This window comes from Halichoerus grypus, chromosome 12 (assembly GCF_964656455.1).
Source record: "Halichoerus grypus chromosome 12, mHalGry1.hap1.1, whole genome shotgun sequence".
Classification (NCBI taxonomy): domain Eukaryota; kingdom Metazoa; phylum Chordata; class Mammalia; order Carnivora; family Phocidae; genus Halichoerus; species Halichoerus grypus.
In genome coordinates, this window is record NC_135723.1 from 103,777,509 (window position 1) to 103,797,922 (window position 20,414).

Sequence of the window (20,414 nt, forward strand, 5' to 3'; positions counted from 1 at the left end):
TTTAGGGGAAAGTCACACTTCGCCTCTTTGTAGAAATATTCAATGTTAGGATGCATTCACTTGTGAAATAAGGTAGAGCAACTGTTTTCATTCTTAAGCTTCTCACATAGCAGAAAGGCTGGACCTTTCGTTTCTTCTTTTTCTTCCCTGCTCCATACCCTCACCCTTAGCCTCCGCTTGCCATGTATTGAGCAGCCAGTTTGGTTATTTTGGCCTTGGAGGAGAGGGGGGCAGCCACACAGGGGGACCTGTTTTTGTGTAATTGTGTCTCTGTGATCCTGGAAGGGTAACTTTTCTTATCCACAAAGAGAGGAGGTGTGCCCAGCCAGCCTCCTGCAAGAGAGGCTGGGCTGAGAGGAACTGTGAGCGCTTCAACATTGTTAGCCAAGTGGAAGATGGCCTGGGCCATAGACGGTTTGCCAGCCGAGGTGGGCTCTGCAGCTCACTGTGAACTGGGGATAAGCCTGTGGTGTGACCTGCTCGGCCTCCTGGTGCTCTGGGCTGTAAGCTCTGTGCCCACCTTTGCTAGTCGTGGTGTTTTACAGTTTCATTTACTGGGAGGACCAAAGTTGTCGGAGATGAACTTAACCTTGCTCCCACCTGTGTCTGTCCTCAGACCACAAACGCTCTTGATCCTGGTTACTCCCCACCGCAGCTCGACTCTCCAGAGCTCTGGGAACGATATTCTTACGTCCTTGCATCAGTGTATATTCTCTTAGGTTGGTCCCTTGCTGCCTGGGCTCCGCTCCCTTCACTTCTTCCTGAGGGTGCTCTGAGAATCGCTGCCTCCCCTGTGCTGGTCCTTCCTGCCGCGCTCTGGCGCCTCGGGCACCCTGACCTCCTGCACCCTGAGCCTCTCCTACGTAGGGCTGCGCTGTGCTCTCCTTCCTCTGTCTCCTTCAGCTGCCTTCTTGTCAGCCCTCCTTTGGGTTAGAGCTCCTGCAGGGGGGGCATCGCCTTCCTGCCTCCAGCCCTCTCTGTGCAAGTCTGAGTCTCCAGCCCTCACCTCTTGCCAGCTCTGCGTTCCCCACGTGCTTTCTGGCTGTCCCGTGCCTCTCCACACGGGTGGCCTACAGCCCCTAACCTCACTTGTTTCAAACACGGGATTTCCTTAAAACGCCTTTGTGTTCTTGAGTGGATGACCCTGCATTGTGTTCACTGTCAGTTCAATTCAGATCTGACTCAGATGACCCTCTGTTCGTGGTGATAAGACAGGATCCCTAACTGTCCTGTGCAGAGGTGCACGTTTCACCTGCCACGAGTTAGAAGAGGGAGCACACTGGGTTCTCGGAGCACGCGTAGCCGTGGATGTAGGCTGACACTGGAATCTCTGGAAAAGTCCTCTCTGAGACCAAGGCCATAGACGGTTTGCTTTCAGAATTCTCTTTGTGTCTCTGAAATGTCTCTTTCCCTGTTGCTCTTGGTCCAGCCGTGGCCGTTTCTTCCATTCAGCTCTTGCCGCGGCCTGCTGAGTGGTCTGTCTCAGTCGCTGCCAGCTCCGTCCGCCACGTCACCGGCCGTAAGTCCTCTTCATACCCGTGCTGTGTGCCGGAGCGACGGGTCCTGCGGCGGCCCTGGAGTTGGGAAGCCTCTGTCGTTTGGTGCTCTGGCAGGGAAGGTGGCCTGGGCGTTGGACCACGTGGTCTGTCGTGCGGCCCCGCCTCTGCTGCTTAGTGCGGCCGGTCTGAGGCGCGGCCGCGAGCAGGACTAGTGGAATCAGGTGGTCTGCGTTCTACTCCCAGGGCTTCTGCTTACCAGCTGCCTGATTTGTAAAAGCAGGGTCGTCATGAGGACCCCCTTCAGCGCACTGTCAGGGGGAGGCCAGTTACTTTGCACTCGGACCTTGCGATGGGTGCTTAACGACACGGGGTGGCCCTGCGCTCGGCGGGCGCTGCGCTTGTGGCCGCCTCCCTCCCTTCGGGAATGTTGTCTGACCGGACCACCCCAGGACCCCTGACGGCTTCGAGTGTCTGTTTTCACACCCTTGCCTCCGTCCATCTTCTGTCTCCATGGCTGTGGCCACCTGCTGTCCTGCTTTCCCCAGCAGGTGTGTCTCTGCCCCTTTCCCGCCTCCTCTCCCACCCCCTCGGGGGAGAGCTAGGCTCTTCCCGGAGGCCTGGTGTCCGGCACGGCTGCTTGTGCCCATCCCGGCTTTCTTCCCTGGTTTTCCGAGGAGGAGAAGCAGGCCTGGCTGCAGGGGGGCCGAGGGCAGCTGGGGCTCTGCCTGCGGCGCGGTGCTTGGCTTGCTCTGGGCGGGCTGGTTGGCTGAACCGGGAGTTTTTAAGTCTTTGGCATCCATGCGCGTTATTTTGAGGCCACGATTTTTCCCTCTCTGCCCTGAGGCTGGGTCCCAGTGTGAGGTGGTGGTGCTCGCTGGGAACGGGCAGTGCGGCTTAGTGGCCCTGCGGTTTCGTCCAGGCTGTCGCTGGGAACGTACTTCTCAGCCGTGCGCGTACTCTCGAGCCAGCGTGAGTCTGTGAGGCGGTAGCCTTCCCCTACTCTTCTTCTGAATGTTGATTTCTGTGAATTTGTCTCTCTCTTTTCGTGGTTTTCAGACGCACTCTCCAAGACTGATGCCCCCTCCGCAGCCTCAGCCGCCGCCGCCGCCGCCGCCCCCGCCCGCGCAGCAGCAGCCCATCCGCAGTCTGTTCCAGCAGCAGCAGCTGCAGCCGCTGCTCCCCCTGCAGCACGCGCACCACGCCTCGCCGCCCCCGGGCGTGCACGTGCCGCCCCAGATGGAGGCCCCCAGGGGCATGCTGACCCCGCCGCCCGTGACCCCGCAGCAGCCTAAGAACATACACATCAACCCCCACTTCAAAGGGGCGGTGGTGACGCCCGTCCAAGGTACGTGTCTCTTCTGCTGTCGGAGGGCCGCAGGCTCCCGTGGCCAGGCCGTGCGCACGGGCAGGTCTGTAAGGACGGCTTGGCTCCTCTGCTGCGCCCTGCCCCCGACACGCGCCCGCTCGACGGGCCAAGCTCAGTTACTCAAGGGTTTGTACCTCTTATGATGTGGTGGAAAGCACTGAGCAACTTCTAACTTTCACGGGCAGCAGAGGTCATTGTGCGAGTGCCCGAGTTGGTATTCTTCATACGTTCTCTAGTGGGAATGTTTGCACACTGAGCGCATCCCACTCAGTGTGTGCTAGTTGTCATTTTCAGTGTATGACCGCCGGTGTTACTACGGACACGTGTTGCCGAAGCCAGCAGGCCGCTTTGGAGCAGTGGATATGGAGCATATCTTCATGCAGCTGTTGAACACACGTTGATTGAGATACTTCTCTATCTCTGGCGTTTGAGATATATTGCTGAAAAACAACAGATAAGCTTTCTGCAGTGGTGACCTTGCTTTCTGGCAGAGACGGGCAGTGAGCAGGAGACGTCACGGGAAGAATGTGTGCAGCCTGTTAGCGGACAGAGAGAGCAGAGCAAGGGCCTGGGGTCGGCTGTGTAACTTGGGAGACGAGGGTGGGACTTGGTGCAGATGTCAGAGTTGAGGGAGGTTGCAGAGCCAGGGATGTCACTGTTTCAGGGGAGAGGATCCCAGGCAGAGGGATCAGCAAGAGACGGTGAGACCATGCCTTGGGTGTTCCAGAAACCAAAAAGAGATGACGTGACATAAGTGGAATGATAAGAGCAGAGAGGAACCATGAGACCCGCGTCACGTAAGACCTCAAGCCCTTCTAAGAGCCGTGGCTTTTCCTCTGAGCAAAATGGGCTGTGACTGGAGGAGTTTAAGCAGTGTGTGTTTAAGGAGCGACGTGATCCGGTTTCTGTCTTAAAAGGGTCATTCTTGCTGCCCTTTTGGTAATGGGCTCTAGGGGGCAAGGGTGGAAGCCGGCGTTCGGCCAGGGGAAGAGGACACTAATCCAGGCCACACATGATAGCGGCTCAGACTGGGGCGGTGGCAGTGATGGTGGAGAGCCGTCAGATGCTAGATAGAGTTGAGGACAGACCCAGCAGGATGTGGTGATGGACTGGATGGGTGTGTGGGAGGGAGGAGGCAGGAATGATGCATTTGAAGGCTGGACTTGCCGCCACTTGTGATGGGGAGACTGGTTTTTGCGGGGGGAGGACCCGAAGTTCTGTTCGGGACGTGCTCCATTTTGGGTGCTAGCGGGCCCTGCGGGTGGAGGGGTCTGGTAGGAGTCCGGACGGGGCGTCTGGGTTCACGTACAAGTCGTGGGGTGGTTGGCACACAGGCACGTCTAGAGTCCGCACCCAGTGAGGGCCCCAGAGGAGGGAAGTGCAAGTGTAGGGAGAGCCCGAGGCCTGGAACTGGACAGCTGGGCGCCCTGCAGGGGGCAGGCAGGAGGAAGCCGAAAGAGTTGTGGGGGGCGAGTGGCGGAGGGGTGGGCTGCAGGCCGATGACCGCCCTCAGTAGAGGGGCCTTGGGGATTTTGACAGGTGGTTGTGGTGTCATGGGGAAGGTGCCTGCCTCACTTAGGTGGGCGAGGGAGAGATTGGGGGCATGGAAACGGGAGGGCATTGCATTGACGGTCTTTGAAGGTGTTTTGCTAAAAAAGAAGTTGGATGGTAATTGGTAGGAGGAAGTGGGCTTGAGAGAAGGTTTCTTATTTTCAGCTGGGAACACCAGCAGCCAGTTGAAGAGGAGAGAACTCATGGATGCAGGCGTGGGGGGACTGGTCCTCGCCAGGACCCAGCTCCCAGCGGCAGGGCTGCGGGCATGGCGGGACACAGGGGAGGGGGAGTGTTGCAGGTCTGAGGAGGGGAGAGAAGGTATGGAGTCTCCGTCTAGGGGAGTAGAGGAGTGGATGGGCTGGCGGGGGACAGTAGGCTGTGTTGAAGCCCCCTTGAGCTGTGTGGTGGTGAACTTGGCATCAGATCACAGCGTGGGTATGTGGCATGGACACAGTTTTGCATTTGCCAGAATCCAGGTGTTGGCAGCAGTAGAGGGTGGCGTTGCTTGTCACAGGTGAAAAGGAGGAGCGGTCACTGGGAGAGAGTGAGGTGGTGAGGTCGAAGGGAGCTGCGTAGAGATTGCGGAAACGTGGGTCACTGACGACGACCAGGTCTTGGATGTGGCCGCAGAGGGATGGAGGACGGTAGTCGGGGACCCAGGAGGCCGGGTACGGGAAGCATGGTCTCTGTCAAGACTAAAGACAGGGCTGGAGACAGTGGTCAGACAGGAGCTGAACTCTCGGGCGCGAGAGCCGCCGTTGGGCCAGCAGCCGGACAGCCGCTGGGGGTAGGCGTGACCCATCGGGTGACACGAGAGCCGGAGCTGGGGTCTGAAACAGCACTGGCAGCCCTGAGGGCCTCCGCCCCACCTGCAGAGCCGGCAGGAGGAAAACAGCCTCATCTTTGGGAGCGTTCGGTTTCCCTTTGAGCAAGAAGGGGGTGGCTGAGGCCCCCATGGGCTCCGCTGACACTGAACCTGCAATCCCGTAGTTGCAGAAGTTGGGGAGAAGCCGGAGATGGGACTTGAAGTGTGGGCGGAGGCCCTCTGAGACTGCGCTTTGCCCTTGGAGCACAGCTGTGAGGGTGATGGCGGCAGGCTGGCCTCGGGCGTGTTCCGGGAGACCGCTCCTGTTTCACACACCTGGGAGGCAGAGTCAGAGCGGGTCCCGACCCCCCGGCAGGCTCCGCCTGTCCCCACCTCCTACTGGAATCCTTTGCTGGCCTCGTCCTCCGCCGGGGCTCTGCGCTCCTGAGGCTCGCGGTGCGGCTGCCGCGCTCCCTGCCGTCGTCCTGTGCCTGGCGCCCGGCCTGTGTCTCCGGCGGCAGCTGCGGGATGCACGAACCCCCACATTAGAGGGGCCCTTGCCACCGTGGCTTCCCAGGACAGGCACCTGCAGTCGGTGTCGGTTTTCAGAGGAATTTTACTGAGGTCAGCATCTGTTACTGGGTATTTCCTCATAAACACTGAGTGGAAAACTGGCAGTTGGGAGGGCGCGCAGACTTCCTGCAGCCTAATACAAACAAACAGTATTAGACGTCCGGAGTGGGAAAGCTCCAAGGAAACCCCAGGACGTCTTCTAGATACGAAAACAGTGTGCCTTGCCAAAAAGTCAGCAGCCTGACAGGTACAGAATGCAGGCCTTGCGCCGCAAGGCTCATCGTTCAGTAAATGTAAGATCAGCTTTCTGACAGTAGTTTTTACACTCTTCGAACCTGCTAAATGATTTTTCACCATGAAGCTGGCTGCTGTAGAGCCCCCGTTCCTTCTCGTTAGCGTACCTTTGATCTTGAGCTAGGCTGATGCGGGGAGAGAGCGCAGCCCTGTCCTGGCTGGGCACACACGCAGGGCGCCGTTGAAGAGTCGAGTGTCCGTAGTAAACGAGCGAGCTCTTCCTGAGGGAGGCTGCCGGGGTCTGCATGTCTCCTGTGCACAGGGCATCTGAGACCCCAGGGTCTCAGAGCCACAGGCCGTTGAAAGGTACGTGAAAATGTTTTTAAAAAAGTAGCAGCGTAAGCACGTCTCTTCTCGATGGCACACATTTTCAGGGATGAAGAGGGTTCCATCATATTATAATTAACCAGTTTTGATGGAAATTTAACTTGTTTTCTAGATTTTTCCCTATTAAACTGTTGTAATGAGTTAAAAACTTACTCAGTTTAGTCCATTAAATACACGGAACAACAGAAAGATAAATGTTAAATATCAAATATTCCGAGTACAGAGTTCAGCTAGAATGGTGTAGTATCCTATTCCTCCATTACAAGTATCAAATTCTTCTGCTCACGGCACAGAGGAAGGCAGCTAGTTGGAAGTGTCCCCTGCTCACGAGCCCGGGAGACTGCAGAGCTCCTGAGGGGCACTTGGCAGAGGCCTTGGCAGTCTGACCGAGGCCCTCTCTCCCGGCTGGATTTCTGATCTGCCCCTCTCACGCTGTCCTTAGGTGCTCTCGTTTGTCAACTTTCGTTCTTTTTCCCTTCTTTTCTTTTTTGTTGCTTTTTACAGTTTACTTTAAAAAAGAAAAGAAAGAAAAGCAAGCCAACTAACCAGAGGCTTCTGTGTAAGAAATCTGTTAATTATAATCAGATTCCTTCCCAGAGATCACTCCTAGCTTTCTTGTTCTCATTCGCCCCAGTTAAAGAGACCTATTTTTTTTTTTTTAAATCTTTTTGTTGTATTCGAGGTTTCTGACAGGAATTGATGTTTAAATGCCAAGTTTAAAAATTAGTGGCACATAGTCTTGAAGGTTTGGGTACTTTATATTTGGTACTTAATTTAAAAACCATCACCTTTATATTGTTTAATATGTAGTTTATTTCTCCTTTGCTTTCGTTATAATATTTTGAGGTCAGAGATACTCTAATTGTTTCTTTCTCCACTTCACAATCTACTGTCTTGTTTCAGATAAATTGATGAACTCCTCCCCCTCCCCCAGTGCCTTTTAGGAGGGCTGTATAGATCTGGGGGCTGGAGCCTGTTCTATGTAAAGTCTCTCAGATTGACCTCATTCTGAAATTTCGATTTATTGGATTAGGCTCGCTCTCCCTCCCTCCCTTCCTCCCTCTCTCTCTCTCTCTTTCTCTCTCTCAGGACTTCTGCCATTTTACATTTTATCCAGGTAAGTGTCTTTTAGCCACACTTTGTGTTTGATGGGTCGTGACTCTGCTCCAAAAACACTATCACTTTAAATTGAACCCGAGGAAGTTTGACCCTCATTATAAGGCTTGATGTCTGGAGTTCCTTGAGTATCTGTAGTAAAGAAAATTTATCTTAGTGTTCTGTTTTTGAAGTAATTTTGACCTTTAAGCTGTATAATTTGTCTATTTCTTATTCAGCAGACATTTTTTAAATTAAAAATTTGGTATGTGATATTGTTACTTTTTTATTTTCTCTGTATCGTATGGCTGGTTGTTCTCTGTATGTCTGTGTTCTAATCTCTTGTAAGGACACCAGTCACACTGGATCAGGGCCCACCCACATGACCGCGTTTTACTGTAATCACCTCTTTGAAGGTCCATAGCCCAAATCCAGTCCTGTTCTGAGGGACTGGGGGTTGGGACTTCAGCACACACATTTGGGAGGGGGCCTCAGTTCAGCCGTAACACCTGACCACCTGAGAGCTTACTACATGCATCTGGCAGCACATTTTAATGAAAGATAACCACGCACCACCGTGGAGCAGTCCCTAGGTGGGTGGTGGTTTGTTTTTGTTGTTTTTTTTTTCCCTCCAAAATCTAGATCAGTACAATGCATATGTTTTAAGTAGCTTGAGCATACCTTATTTAGCCCCAGGGTATAAAACTAACATGTGGCTTCTTCCCTACTATAAAATGTCTGTTTTTTAAAATTATGATTTTGTGTTCTTCCGGTAGATGGATTGGAGTTCTGCTTGTTTAAAAACAACAAAACCAAACTGAAAGTCTTGGCATAGTAGATTGTTCTTTGTAACACTACCATGGGTATGTGTGTTTTCCTCCCCCCCCCCCCCCCCATGATTCTAGAGGATTTAGATTTAAATTTGTATTTGATTGGAGTCAGAAACCGTAACTGGAGTAGATAGTCTGGATAACTGGGTGATGGATGTGAAACACAAGGCCATTTTTTATTTTAGAGGAGTAAGCTCTTTTTTTATTGCAAAACATCTTAGTGCTAAATAGGAATTCCCTGCTGAAATTTCAGCTTCTGCATATGCCGTTGTATGCTGGCAAGTTCTGCTCTCCCTTCCCTTGTATGGGATTTAGGTTAAGTGTAAACTTAATGTATTACATGTATTTTACACATGGTATATATTTTTTATTAAACTTAACATACTGTATTCCTTTCTCAGTGGGTTTGTTTGTGAAGTAAACAGTGTTGGTAACCAAAGGTGTTTTCTTCCTAGTGCCCTTGCTGCCAGTCCCGAGCCAGCCGAGACCTGCTGTGGGGCCCCAGAGATTCCCAGTGAGTAGCAGCTGCTCCTTCTGCTCTGATAGGGATGAGCATACATTTACTAAGAAATATTAATACAGCAAATACAAGTGGTTCCAACTAAATATAAGTTTAAAGATTTGTAAATATTGACAATTTTTGCAGTGGAAAATGTTTGTTAAAAGCTTAAGGTCAATGGATTTTTGAGAATGGAATTAATTTTGTTTAACTGTAAAAGTGTTGAATCAGGATCATCATACAGTGCCTTTCATCTTAGAGTATGAATTTTGATTTCATTATTGCCGTACATTAAGTGAGAAAGGGCCTTGCTTTATTATCATGTGTGCGTGCACGCACACGCATGTGAATTTGTGTACGTGTGGGTATGTGTGTGTGAAATTCTAGGGAATAATAATGAATTCTCGGGGTGCCTGGGTGGCACAGTCGGTTAAGCGTCCGACTCTTGGTTTCAGCTCAGGTCATGATCTCAGGGTCCTGGGATTGAGCCCCTGTATTGGGCTCCGCACTCAGCCTTAGGATTCTCTCTCCCTTTGCCCCCCCCGCCCCCCCCGGTTGCTCATGCATGCTCTCTCTCAAATAAATAAATCAATCTTTTAAAAAAAAAAAAGTGATCTCTACTTGCTTAAAAAAAAAGCAGACAACCAAACCTCAAAAGTCTTAATGAGCTATTGGTTTTATAGTTTAAAATGAAGGTTTTCTCTTTAAAGTATCTTTATAAGAAAGTACAGATTCTCCCCCCTCCATACTTTGGTATGCTTTCCTTAAGTTTATCCATTCTTCTAATACATTTTAACTAGAAGAAAAATGTCTGTTAAATAGTTGTATCTGTTTAAATAAATTTCTTTTTTTTTTTTTTTGAGTTTTGGGTTAGATTTGTTATTAGTTCTTGGTTTCGTTAAATCAGTGAGGACATGTTCTTTTTATAGTGTTGAAAAAAAAATGGACCAGATCATAAAATTTTAGTATCATTTTTATGTAAAACAGATAAAGTTTTGTTGAGACTGAATAATCTCTGATTTCAGGAAATATCTGAAAGACTATTTGACCCTAGCTTTGACACTTAAGTAGATAGCTTATTTATTATAAGGCGTTTAGCAAAAAAGTTTTAATGAAGGCTCTAGGTGTATAGTTAGAAGATTATTCAAAAATAAAATCAGTATTGGATTTAAAGTTCAGAATATTTTTTAGAAACGTCTTTGATTTGTAGTTATTTATGAATTATGATTTCTAAAACTGATTCTTAATGGTTTTATTCCCCCATATTAACTAATTTTTCCTTTAAATTACTTACGAAGTACTAAAAACTAGGTTTTTTAAATTAAGTGGTATTTATTGAGTACAGTTCTCTGTTCAAAGCACTTGCTATAACAGCGAGGGTTTATTAATTGCATGGTCCAATGATAAGCACATGTGATTTAGTTGTTAGATACATTTTTTCTGGTGAAGTAGTTTAACTTCTAGTTACTATAAAGTTCTAATATTTTAAGTACTTTTTGCTGTTTTTCAGAAATGTAAGCAGCTGTGTTGTAATCATTATTAGACTTGTTTTTGTGTTTTGTTTGCATTATAGAGATAAAATTTGATGTGAAAACCAATTGTAGTTTAAGAAAAACAAAGCAGTGTTGTATGTACTTGATATTTTTATAAAAATGTGTTTACTAATATAAAATTAGATAATCATTTGTAATTTTCATCTACTTCTATTTTTCCATTCTGCACATATAATTTTATCTAATCCTAGAAGAAGCAAACTGCATAATACTCTGGAGGATAAGAGGATCATAAGAGAAAATTTCTTTTCTTTCTTTCTCTCTCTTTTTTTTTAAAGATTTACTTATTTATTTTAGAGAGCATGAGTAGGGTGGGCAAAGGGAGAGAGAAAGTAGCAGACTCCCCACTGAGCACAGAGCCTGACACAGGGGCTCAATCCCACGACCCTGAGATCATGACCTTAGCTGAAATCCAGAGTCAGATGCTTAACTTGCTGAGCCACCCTGGCGCCCCCAGAAGAATATTTCTTTGAGAAATTGAACTTACTGTTGTTGTTTTTTTTTCTTTTAATTTTATGTTTAAGTAGTCTCTACACACAGCGTGGGGCTCGAACGCACAACTCTGAGACCAAGTTACACACTCCACTGATGGAGCCAGCCACGCACCCTGAAATTGTGAACTTATTTTTAAGTTCTATAGTACTCTGGGGATAGTAAATACTGTTGAACTGCTTTTGGAAAAGTTTTCTGCAAGGTGTGATGTCTGGTTTTGTTGTTATTTTTGAGATGGGCAATATGTACGGGTGGCAGGAGGTGGCTGGGCTACACAGGAGTAGGAGACTCTCTTTAGCTCACTTGTCTATCGGTGTCTTACACGTCTTGTACCTTTTGTTAAGTCCCAAATGCTGGATCTTAAGCTGCGGTTACAGTGTACCTGTGGTCTTAAAAGTGCAGTGCTCTACTTATTTCTGTACTCGGTCTTCCTTAAAAAAGGTGATCAGATGTGGAATCGATTTTTAAAAAACAGACGCGAGCTGGGGGCGCCCGGCTGGCTCAGGCAGTGGAGCATGCAGCTTTTGCTCTTGGGGTTGTGAGTTGGAGCCCCACGTTGGGCGTAGAGATGACGTAAAAAGATTTTTTTTTTTAAAAAAACACACAAGAGGTAGTATGTTTTAAAAAGTGCACTAAAATATCGTTAAGAAGGGGGACCAACTCTGGGCCATCTCCTGTTATTTTACATAGACCAGATCTTTATTATTGTTTTTTCCTTTTCTACTAGGTTGAACTTGGTTGCTGTCAGTGTAAATGTAGTTTTGTGAGCATGTGAGTTTCTCCTTCATGCCAAGTGCTTCTGCCTAGTGCTGGTCCTAAACCATAAAACAGACTAGCATAGTTCAATGAAGCCAGTTTTGGCCGAGTAAAATTATAAAACTAGTGGGGATAGTATTGCTGTGTTTTAACAAAGACCCTTGGAGATTTCTTACTGATGGCAGTTTGCCCTGGGGTCTGCCTGTTACTTTCGCTAAACTGAATTTTGCTTTGTAAGAAGACCCCCAGACTGATAAAACATTCACGTTAGGAAGCCTAATTTTGGAATCATCATGGAGTCTGTTCGAATCAGTAGTCTTCCTTGGCACACAAACAGCTGTGAATTACACTGATCTGTTGAGCAAAGTGAAGTTCACTGCAGTCTTGGAGCAAGATCTCTCAGTATTAATTTTCTGTGTCACTTATTTAACCGCTATTTATCTGCACTTTGTGTGCACAAGGCCCAGGGCTAGGCCATCTCTATTGGGCACAGGGCGAGTAGGACTGTACAGAAGCTGATCTGCAGACATAGATCAGGGACTTCTGAAGCTGTCAGCAAGAACTCCACCTGTCCTAGGAGAAGCGGGCATTCATTAAAGGAGCTGAGGCCGGGGAAAGACAGGATTGCAGTGAACTTCACTTTGCTTAGTACATTTCTGTAATTCACATCCTTTTGTGTGCCAAGGACATCTACTGACTCAGACTCCATGATGAACCCTATATGAAATGAATAGTTTGGAGAAGGGGTATATAATTTAGTTTTTTACTTGTTGTTTTCAGTGATACATATGTGAATTTGCTCTGGAGAATTACATCACGCTCACTTAAGTGTAGAGAAATTCAGCTCTACCCATCTGACTAAAGAGTAAAAAAGGCAGTCAGTACAAGTACCACTAAATTTCCAAATTTTAAGGAATTAGTATCTAGTTGGTATTAATGCTAAGGTTCTTCCTGCTCTTCCCCAACAGTGGTAAGCTTTACTTTCTTAAAAATCCATTTTGTTTGACAATTTTATGAAAACTTCAGAAATTCTTAATTTGGAACTAGTACACCTAGAAATTGTATTAGGTGGAAATGCCTCCAGTTTTTTAGTTAAAAATCAGAGAAGTCTTAGGCAACCTAATATTAAACCTATTTTTCATAGAATTACTTAAGATTGTTTGAAAAATTCAAATCTTAGATGAAAATATGGTATTCTAGGCTATGCGTGATATAGTAGGAGAACTAGTATTTTTATTTCCTATTGGTGAATTTTACTGAGAGAATTGAATAAACAGTTTTTAAGACAAAGATTTGAATGTCAAAGTAGTAAATATCATAAGAAAAGTATCCTTATGTTTGATGTTTTTGGAAAATACTGCTTTAGCTCTTGGCATTGAGCTCCCGCCTCCCCCCCCCCCCCCCCCCCCCCCGGAATTCGGTGAAGTGCTTTGTGATTTAGGTTTGCATCTAAGAATTAGATCCGTGTATTTAATTTTCACTGTGGATACAGCTCTTAGTGCTGTACTTTAAAACATTTCTCATCACAAACTTTAATTCCCAGGGTGTTTCATTTTTTCAAGTCTGAGTTATGAATCTTTCTTTGAAATACAAAAATGTATCACAATTGATAGCGTTATCAGAGAATGAATTCTTTTCATACTCCGTTTAATATCACATTATTACTTTGCCAAATGTAAAATATGTCTCAGCTCTCTAAACAGTGAGTCCTCACAGGAGCTGATGGGCACAGGAAGTAAGCGTCTGCCCTTAAGTGCTGTGTGAGGGTCCGTCCCTCCCTCCGTGTCCGCTCTGTACGCTCCGTCCGGTCTTGCCATCTACTACCTGCCGTCCCTCATGCTCTCATGAAGCATTCTCACTCATGTTAAGACCTTTGAATGTAGTTTCACAGAACACTTGTGGTTTTCTTTGTTGTTTTGTTTTTGTGGGGGAGTGGGGTGGGGAGGCTCATTTACCTTTCTGCACGTGAGTTGTTCTCTTTGTGTTGGTTTGAATTCTGTTTTCATTTCCAAATGCTCTTTGTTTTACGTGTTAGTCCGATAGGTTTCTTTCTCCATAAAGGCTGTCCCTGATGGTTTTGTCATTAACGTGAAGTTTGAAGTTTTGTTTTTATCCGTAAGTATATTTTCCAGTTACGTTATTTATCCTCAAAGAGGTGTTTATTGTTTTTAAAGTTTGCCCACATAAAAAGGTAACACTAAAATGTTGGTTAGTAATATTTTAAAGGGTTGCTTTGAGATTTTGCTAACCTAATTTAAGTGTTGGTGTAATTGCTATTTTTAAGCATATGGGTAAATCCTGAGTAACTCAGGTTGTGAAGATTCTTGACCTAGGGTATTTTAAAAACCTGTTCAGTCATTGATTTTGAATTGATGTACTGGGTAAAAGCTGGTATTTCAGGGTAGCCAGTTAAATACCAAGTACTTTGGCTGCTGAATAATTTCTGAGTGATTTTTGTTGGAATTAAAACTAAAAATTACATTAAAAAAAAGACTACTAGTGGGGCACCTGGGTGGCTCAGTTGGTTAAGCGTCTGCCTTCGGCTCAGGTCATGATCCCAGGGTCCTGGGATCGAGCCCCGCATCGGGCTCCCTGCTCCGCGGGAAGCCTGCTTCTCCCTCTCCCACTCCCCCTGCTTGTGTTCCCTCTCTCCCTGTGTCTCTCTCTGTCAAATAAATAAATAAAATCTTTAAAAAAAAAAAAAAAAGACTATTAGTAAGTTTAAATTAGTCTTCCTAGCAATTACATTATTACTTAGGTTAACCCAGTAAGATTTCCATTTGTGTTTCCCGTGGGGCTGTAGCACCTCACAGGTAGGTCTGCGTGTGCTCTGCTTCCGTGGAGCGGGTGCAGGGTATCAGGTGGTGGTGATGGACACGTCCTGGGTGTGTTTTATGTGGCATTTCATGCAAATCATGTTTGATGAGACTGCCGCCTCAAATTCCATTTCTTTCTGATTAGAGCCCTTGCAGATGTGAATCTAGACTTTATTCCAGCCTTCCTTTTGAACCCCTAACTGTTTTTACAACTTGCCTGCAATGCCTTGTAATTATTAGCACTTAAGATCGGGAAGGAATGATGGGCATTTTCTCTTATCAGATCTACCAGTAGTAGCAGGCGAGTACAGGATGAGAGCCTTCCAGCTGTCAAACATTGTCAGGCTTGTGGGGAGAGAATGCAGTTTAAAATGCAGGTGACATAATACCCAACATCCTCCATTTGCTAGTGGGTTTCTGATTAATCATGATTACCATATATTATCATACCATCAAATTTAATCATATCAATGAATTCCCATCTGCAGCAGGAACAGGAACAGCTAAACACTGTGGTAACAGCTATTAAGTGTGGTGGTTATGAGATTCAGCGCCCCGTTGACTTGACTTGCCGTCCTGCCAGCGCACATTGTGTGTGCTGGGTGGAGATCGGCTGGGTGGGAGTCTGCACACGTAACTGCGAGCCCTGGGACTCCTGACTGAAATTACATGAAGTGGGCTTCTTGTACAGTAAGTGAGCCAGTAGGCCACATTATAAAAGCCACCTTCTGAAAGTATGTGCTAAACTGTCATGTTGAGTCTTTGGCTAAGTAAAACTGTTATGTTGAAACGAAAACCTTTCATGCATCCTTTCATAAATAGTAGACTAAAACTCTTGAGTGCAGTTCACCCTAATCTGTAATGTAACAATCCAGCCAGTGCAGGATTGACGATAATACAGATTGTCAAACTCTCAGAACCTCCTGTGTGTGCCAAGAAAATCTTTATGGCCTGTTTTTACTGATGGATCCTGCAAAGCACACCAATTTTTGTCTTTAATACTTACTTTCTCTGGCGTTTCTGAAGACCTATAGGTCTGTTAAAATGCATTTTTAAGATAAACTTTGAAAGAGGTCCTATTTTATTATAAAGGACTAGGAAGCACTTCTTCCAAAAGATTAGAAACTTAAAAAACTTTTTTACGATTTGGTCCTTTTGATGCACAAGCCTGTGAAAATTCACAAGTACATACAGTTGTGTAATCACTACAATTAAGATGTTGAGAGCGGTCCCGTCTCCCGAAGGGCTTCCTCATGCTGCCCTTCTGTGGTCACTCCTCTCCCCATCCCAGCCCCTGGCATCCAGATCTGTTTCTTGTCGCTGAAATCCTGTCGTGGACTCCTGTGGCATGTTTGGTTTGAGTCTGGCTTCTTTCCTTTGCCACAGTGCTGTTGAGATTCTTTCATCCAGTATGTTGCACCTGTAAGTGGCTCGTCTTTTTTTATTGGCAAGTATTATTTTACCGTATGGATGTACCACAGTCTGTTTATCCATTCGCCATGTGAACGTTTGGGTTATTTCTAGTCTTTGGTTCTTATGAATAAAGTTGGTATAAACGTGTGCATCGTTTTCTGTGTGAATGTAGTTGTCAGTAAATAGCTAGGAGTAGGGATTGTGGGTCATGTGGTGGGTGTATTCACAGATGAGAATTTTTAAACAGACTGTGCTCTTAGTTGGTAGAGCTGCTGCTCCATCCTTTTTTGAGTGAGGAAATAGTCTTCTTCGAGCAGGTACTGTTGAAAATCATTGGGAAAGGAAACAATTACTGAGTGCTTACTGTGTCGTAGAGTTTGCTCGGAGCTTGTGTTCAACAGCCATGTGAAGGGAACATTTTCTCCAGTTTACAGATGGGGAAACTGAGTCTTGGAAAGATTCAGTTGCTCAAGTTCACATAACTGGGTGCAGGAGATGGGGTTGCAGCCGTGGCAGTCCGAGTCTCTTAGTCATGGTGTACCTGCCCATTTCTCTCTGAGTATTAAAATGCACATGAGTAAACTGGCAGATTGGATCCGAACTGTATTTAAGATTGTGCTTTGGTGAGCACTGTGAATTATCACAGACCTGTACCTCTGAAACAAATAATACATTATATGTTAAAAAAAAAAAAAAAGGTAGTAGGAAGGGAAAAATGAAGGGGGGGGAGTCGGAGGGGGAGAAAAACCACGAGAGACTATGGACTCCGAGAAACAAACTGAGGGTTTTAGAGGGGAGGAGGGTGTGGGGATGGGTTAGCTAGTGATGGGTATTAACGAGGGCACGTACTGCATGGAGCACTGGGTGTTATATGAAAACAATGGATCTTGGATCACTACATCAAAAACTAATGATGTAATGTATGGTGATTAACATAACATAATAAAATAAATGCAATTCAAATCTAAAAAAAAAAAGATTGTGACTGTCAGTAAGAGCTGGGAGGGCTGGTACTGTGCTTGGGTGGGATTGTTTGGGGAGGACAGCAGGAGGGGTAAGGTGCAGGGATAAAGGGCTTTTCATTGTATGAAATAAGAAACAAATAGGCTTCAGTATGTTCATCAAGAGCAGGGTTTTGTACTAAGTTAAAGATGTTACAATGTGTACTACATGCTCTGGCTTCGCTGCTTGAGCCAATACCATTATCTTCATGTATGTAAGTCCATGTGGGGTCTGCCCCCCATCTGTGAAGGCTGGTGCTCAGCCCTGGGCATGTGCTTCTTCAAAATGTTTAGAAAGCATCTCCCAATACAAAAATAGGTATTAAACAAGGCACAATCTGAAAGAAAAAAGACCTATGAAAATACTAAAATAAGAGGATTAATATTGTGATAGAAGAGCATAATTTTAATTATGTCAGGGGTCACTAGTGGTCTTTATTCTCTGCATTTAACCCACATTTAATCAGAATTAACTGAGAGGTGTTCTTAAGTGTCTGTTGGTCTCTTATATAGTTCTTTGCATTTTAAGTGAGATTAATAAATGAAAACATGCTGTAAAGGAAGGTTGTAATTCATTGAAAGATTCATGAAGTTTCAATGACATTGTTAAGGTATTTAATTAGTCTTATTAAAATATACCAAGTGACCCTGTTAGGGAAGCTGATAAGTCATACAATAGCTGTTAGAGCCTCTTTATTCTCTGCATTATACGATTAACTTTGGGCTAAGCAATTTATGCAGAGTTCTCATCTTTTTTTTTTGTGGTTGAAGTTGTCAGTTCTTCCTGAGTAGGATTAACACAGATAACATCATGTAATTAACAAGAGATGCGGAACACGTGAGAGTGTGGTTTGTATAAGAATTATATGAGAATGATAATTTTTTTACCTTAGACTCTTAAAGGGATATAAAGAAAAGCAAAATAGAGCAATTAGTTGAAAGGATTAAGGTAGCCTTTTCTTTGAAAAGGCAGACGAATTAGTACTGAAAGTTCTGTTAAATAATGTATTCACAGTTCACTAACAGTCTTAAAATAATTGTGCATTTGGTAGAGGGAATTGGTAATTTATTCTTTTATACCCGTGAAATGATAGAAGTTCTTAAATGAATGCTCCCATCAGGAGAGCCTCCAAGGTGGGGAATGCCAGCCTGGAACCATGGCTTATTCAGCATTACCTGAAGACACATTGGTCACAGACGGAAGCAGTGTGTGACAGCAGAAAGAGCACTTCATAAAGCAAGAGTCCGAAAATGGGCCTTCGTGTCCTGAGTTATGTGTGGACAGTGGAATGTGGGCTAATCCACTTTTAACTCTCTAAACCTGAGTTTCTTCATCCCTTAAAGGGAAAGTTGTTTGTTGTGCCTGTTTCTTGGCACCGTGTTTGTGAAAGATACGGTGTTGTACTTGACTTGTTCGGGGTCAGGGTGTGAATGAGGCTGCACATGACAGAAAACTCACTTAACAATGACTTAAACCAAGTGTCTTTACTTTTTGCATAAAAACGAGAAAGTTCTGGGTTGGTATAGCAATTCTGTGATGTTACAGGGACCCATATATTTTTCTACCCAAATTCCAGGCCAAAAGAGGAGGAAGGATGGGGACGAAAGGTGTGTACCACCTGAGGCAGCCCCTAAGGAGCCTCCCGAGGGCCCCCATCCCACAATGCCAGTGAAGTCTTGTTGGTCAGAACCTAGTCACACGGCTGGCTACCCTTATGACAAGTTCAAGGATTTTTAGGTGGGCTGTGCAGCCCTTTTATTACTTAGGAAGGAGTGAGAATTTATCCTAGGTAAGCAATTAGCAGTCGTTTCCACATGGCTAAAACTGACGGCCGGAATTCATGTAAATAAAGGAAAAGAAAGTGACCTCTGTTCAAAGTGAAATAGAAACCAGTGAGGAAAATGGCACCGTGAGCTTCATGATACCTGCTAATTGTTTAATTTCTATTTCAAAAAGGCAATACTGATGATAGTCAATAAGAAGCTTTTAGGATCTTAAAGCTTAAAAATTTTAAAGTTCATGTAAGTATTCAAATTCTCGGGTTCTGTTATCCGTTGAGGCCAGTGGACGCGGTGAGGGGCCTGCGTGTCTTCCCCAGATGATTGCTCCCTTGTGTCTGTCGTGATCTGCTACCTCTGGAGAAGTAACTCTTTGTCACTGGTTCATTTCATGTATCAGCCACTGACTTTCTTTCTGAATAATATCTTGTAATGATCTGCCCCTTTCTCTAACCTTCCTACCCTCTGGCCCTTATGCAGGCATTTGACGGCTTGGAAGTGGGCTGCTTTCTGGGCGGGTTTGATGACGTGTCGGTAAGGCTCTTCCTCCCCCTGCCGGTGTCGCTGGGCCTGGTCGGCGCGCCGTAACCAGGCCTGCCTGGCGCTTGCTGCCCTCCGCCTGGCTGCCCCAGGTTAGCACAGCTGGCTGCTGTCAGCCTGTGGTTTCAAGGTTATTCTGGCAAAACCCTCTTCTTCCATTCTTACTCTATTGGACAAACTACCAAAGCCAGAAATTTCCTTGTTTACTCAACTTGAGTCAGCGCTTTCTTCTAAATTGTAGATAAAATCTCTGGTCCTGCCTCCTTTATCAGTTTCTCATAGGTTGATCAGATAAGAACTGCTAATTTCTCTTACCATTCAGGCCAGCCATGGAATTTCCATGGCTGTCTGACTCGACTTGATTTAGTGTTTATTGGTTTTCTTGAGTCCACAGCACTCACATACTCTCACACAATTACATATACATACGTGATAATGAAACAGCGAGACAGACGACGGAACATGAAATAACTGTTCCTAACAAGCACAGTGGGTGAATACGTGTGCTGTGGAGATGGGTGACCCGGGAGTGAGTCCAGGCTCTGCCACTTTCTAGCCGTGTCCTGGGTGTGAGATACTGAAATGCTCACGAGATTCTGTGAGCAGAATCCCTACCTCACAGGGCGTTCTAGGGATTGAAGGAGATAGCAGAGGAGTCCCCTGCAGAGTTAGCTGGCAGCAGCGTAGGGTGGGCCGTAACCTTGGGTCAGCAGGAGCAGAGCCCAAGATGGGGATTTGGGGCACAGGATTAGGTAAGGGCGCTGGGGATGCAAGATGGGAAGGGGGTGGAGCTGGGCTACTATGTAGTTTCAGGTCAAAGATTCTGGCTCTGGCCTGATCCTTGGGGGGTCGAGTGGGAGGGGGTCCTCTGGAGCATAAGCCCTCCCTCAGAGTTGTCCACTGGGGCAGCGGGCCGTGGCCTGTCTCAGGCAGGTCTCGGAGGAGCAGCACCCCTTGGCCAGGACAGCACTCGCAGCAGTTGGGGCCTGCGGCACCTGCATGCACAGGGGACCTGGCGATGGCCCCAGAGTGTCCCACACAGCAGGATCAGCTGGAGCGCAGTGACTGACCAGCTCTGAGCCTGTAGGGGCTCGGTACTGCGAAGTGTTCTTCTCACGCACCTCGCCCTGTGGGCTACTTCCTCTGGGCCGCACAGGCCTCTGCGTGGTGGGCAAAGGGTGAGGGTCAGTCCTGGGAGTTTGTTTTTAATGGCCAGGTCTGG

At 46.3% G+C, this 20,414-nt stretch overlaps 1 protein-coding gene across 7 annotated transcripts in view; it reads left to right on the forward strand.

Moving 5' to 3' along the window:
* Positions 1-20,414, forward strand: part of RBM33 (RNA binding motif protein 33) — a 126,958-nt gene that overhangs the window by 55,460 nt on the left and 51,084 nt on the right. For all 7 annotated transcript variants that reach the window (XM_078059789.1, XM_078059790.1, XM_078059792.1 and 4 more), the window contains 2 exons: positions 2,556-2,844; positions 8,799-8,857. In XM_078059789.1, the coding sequence (XP_077915915.1) occupies positions 2,556-2,844; positions 8,799-8,857 (348 nt within the window). The remainder of the gene's footprint in view (positions 1-2,555; positions 2,845-8,798; positions 8,858-20,414) is intronic.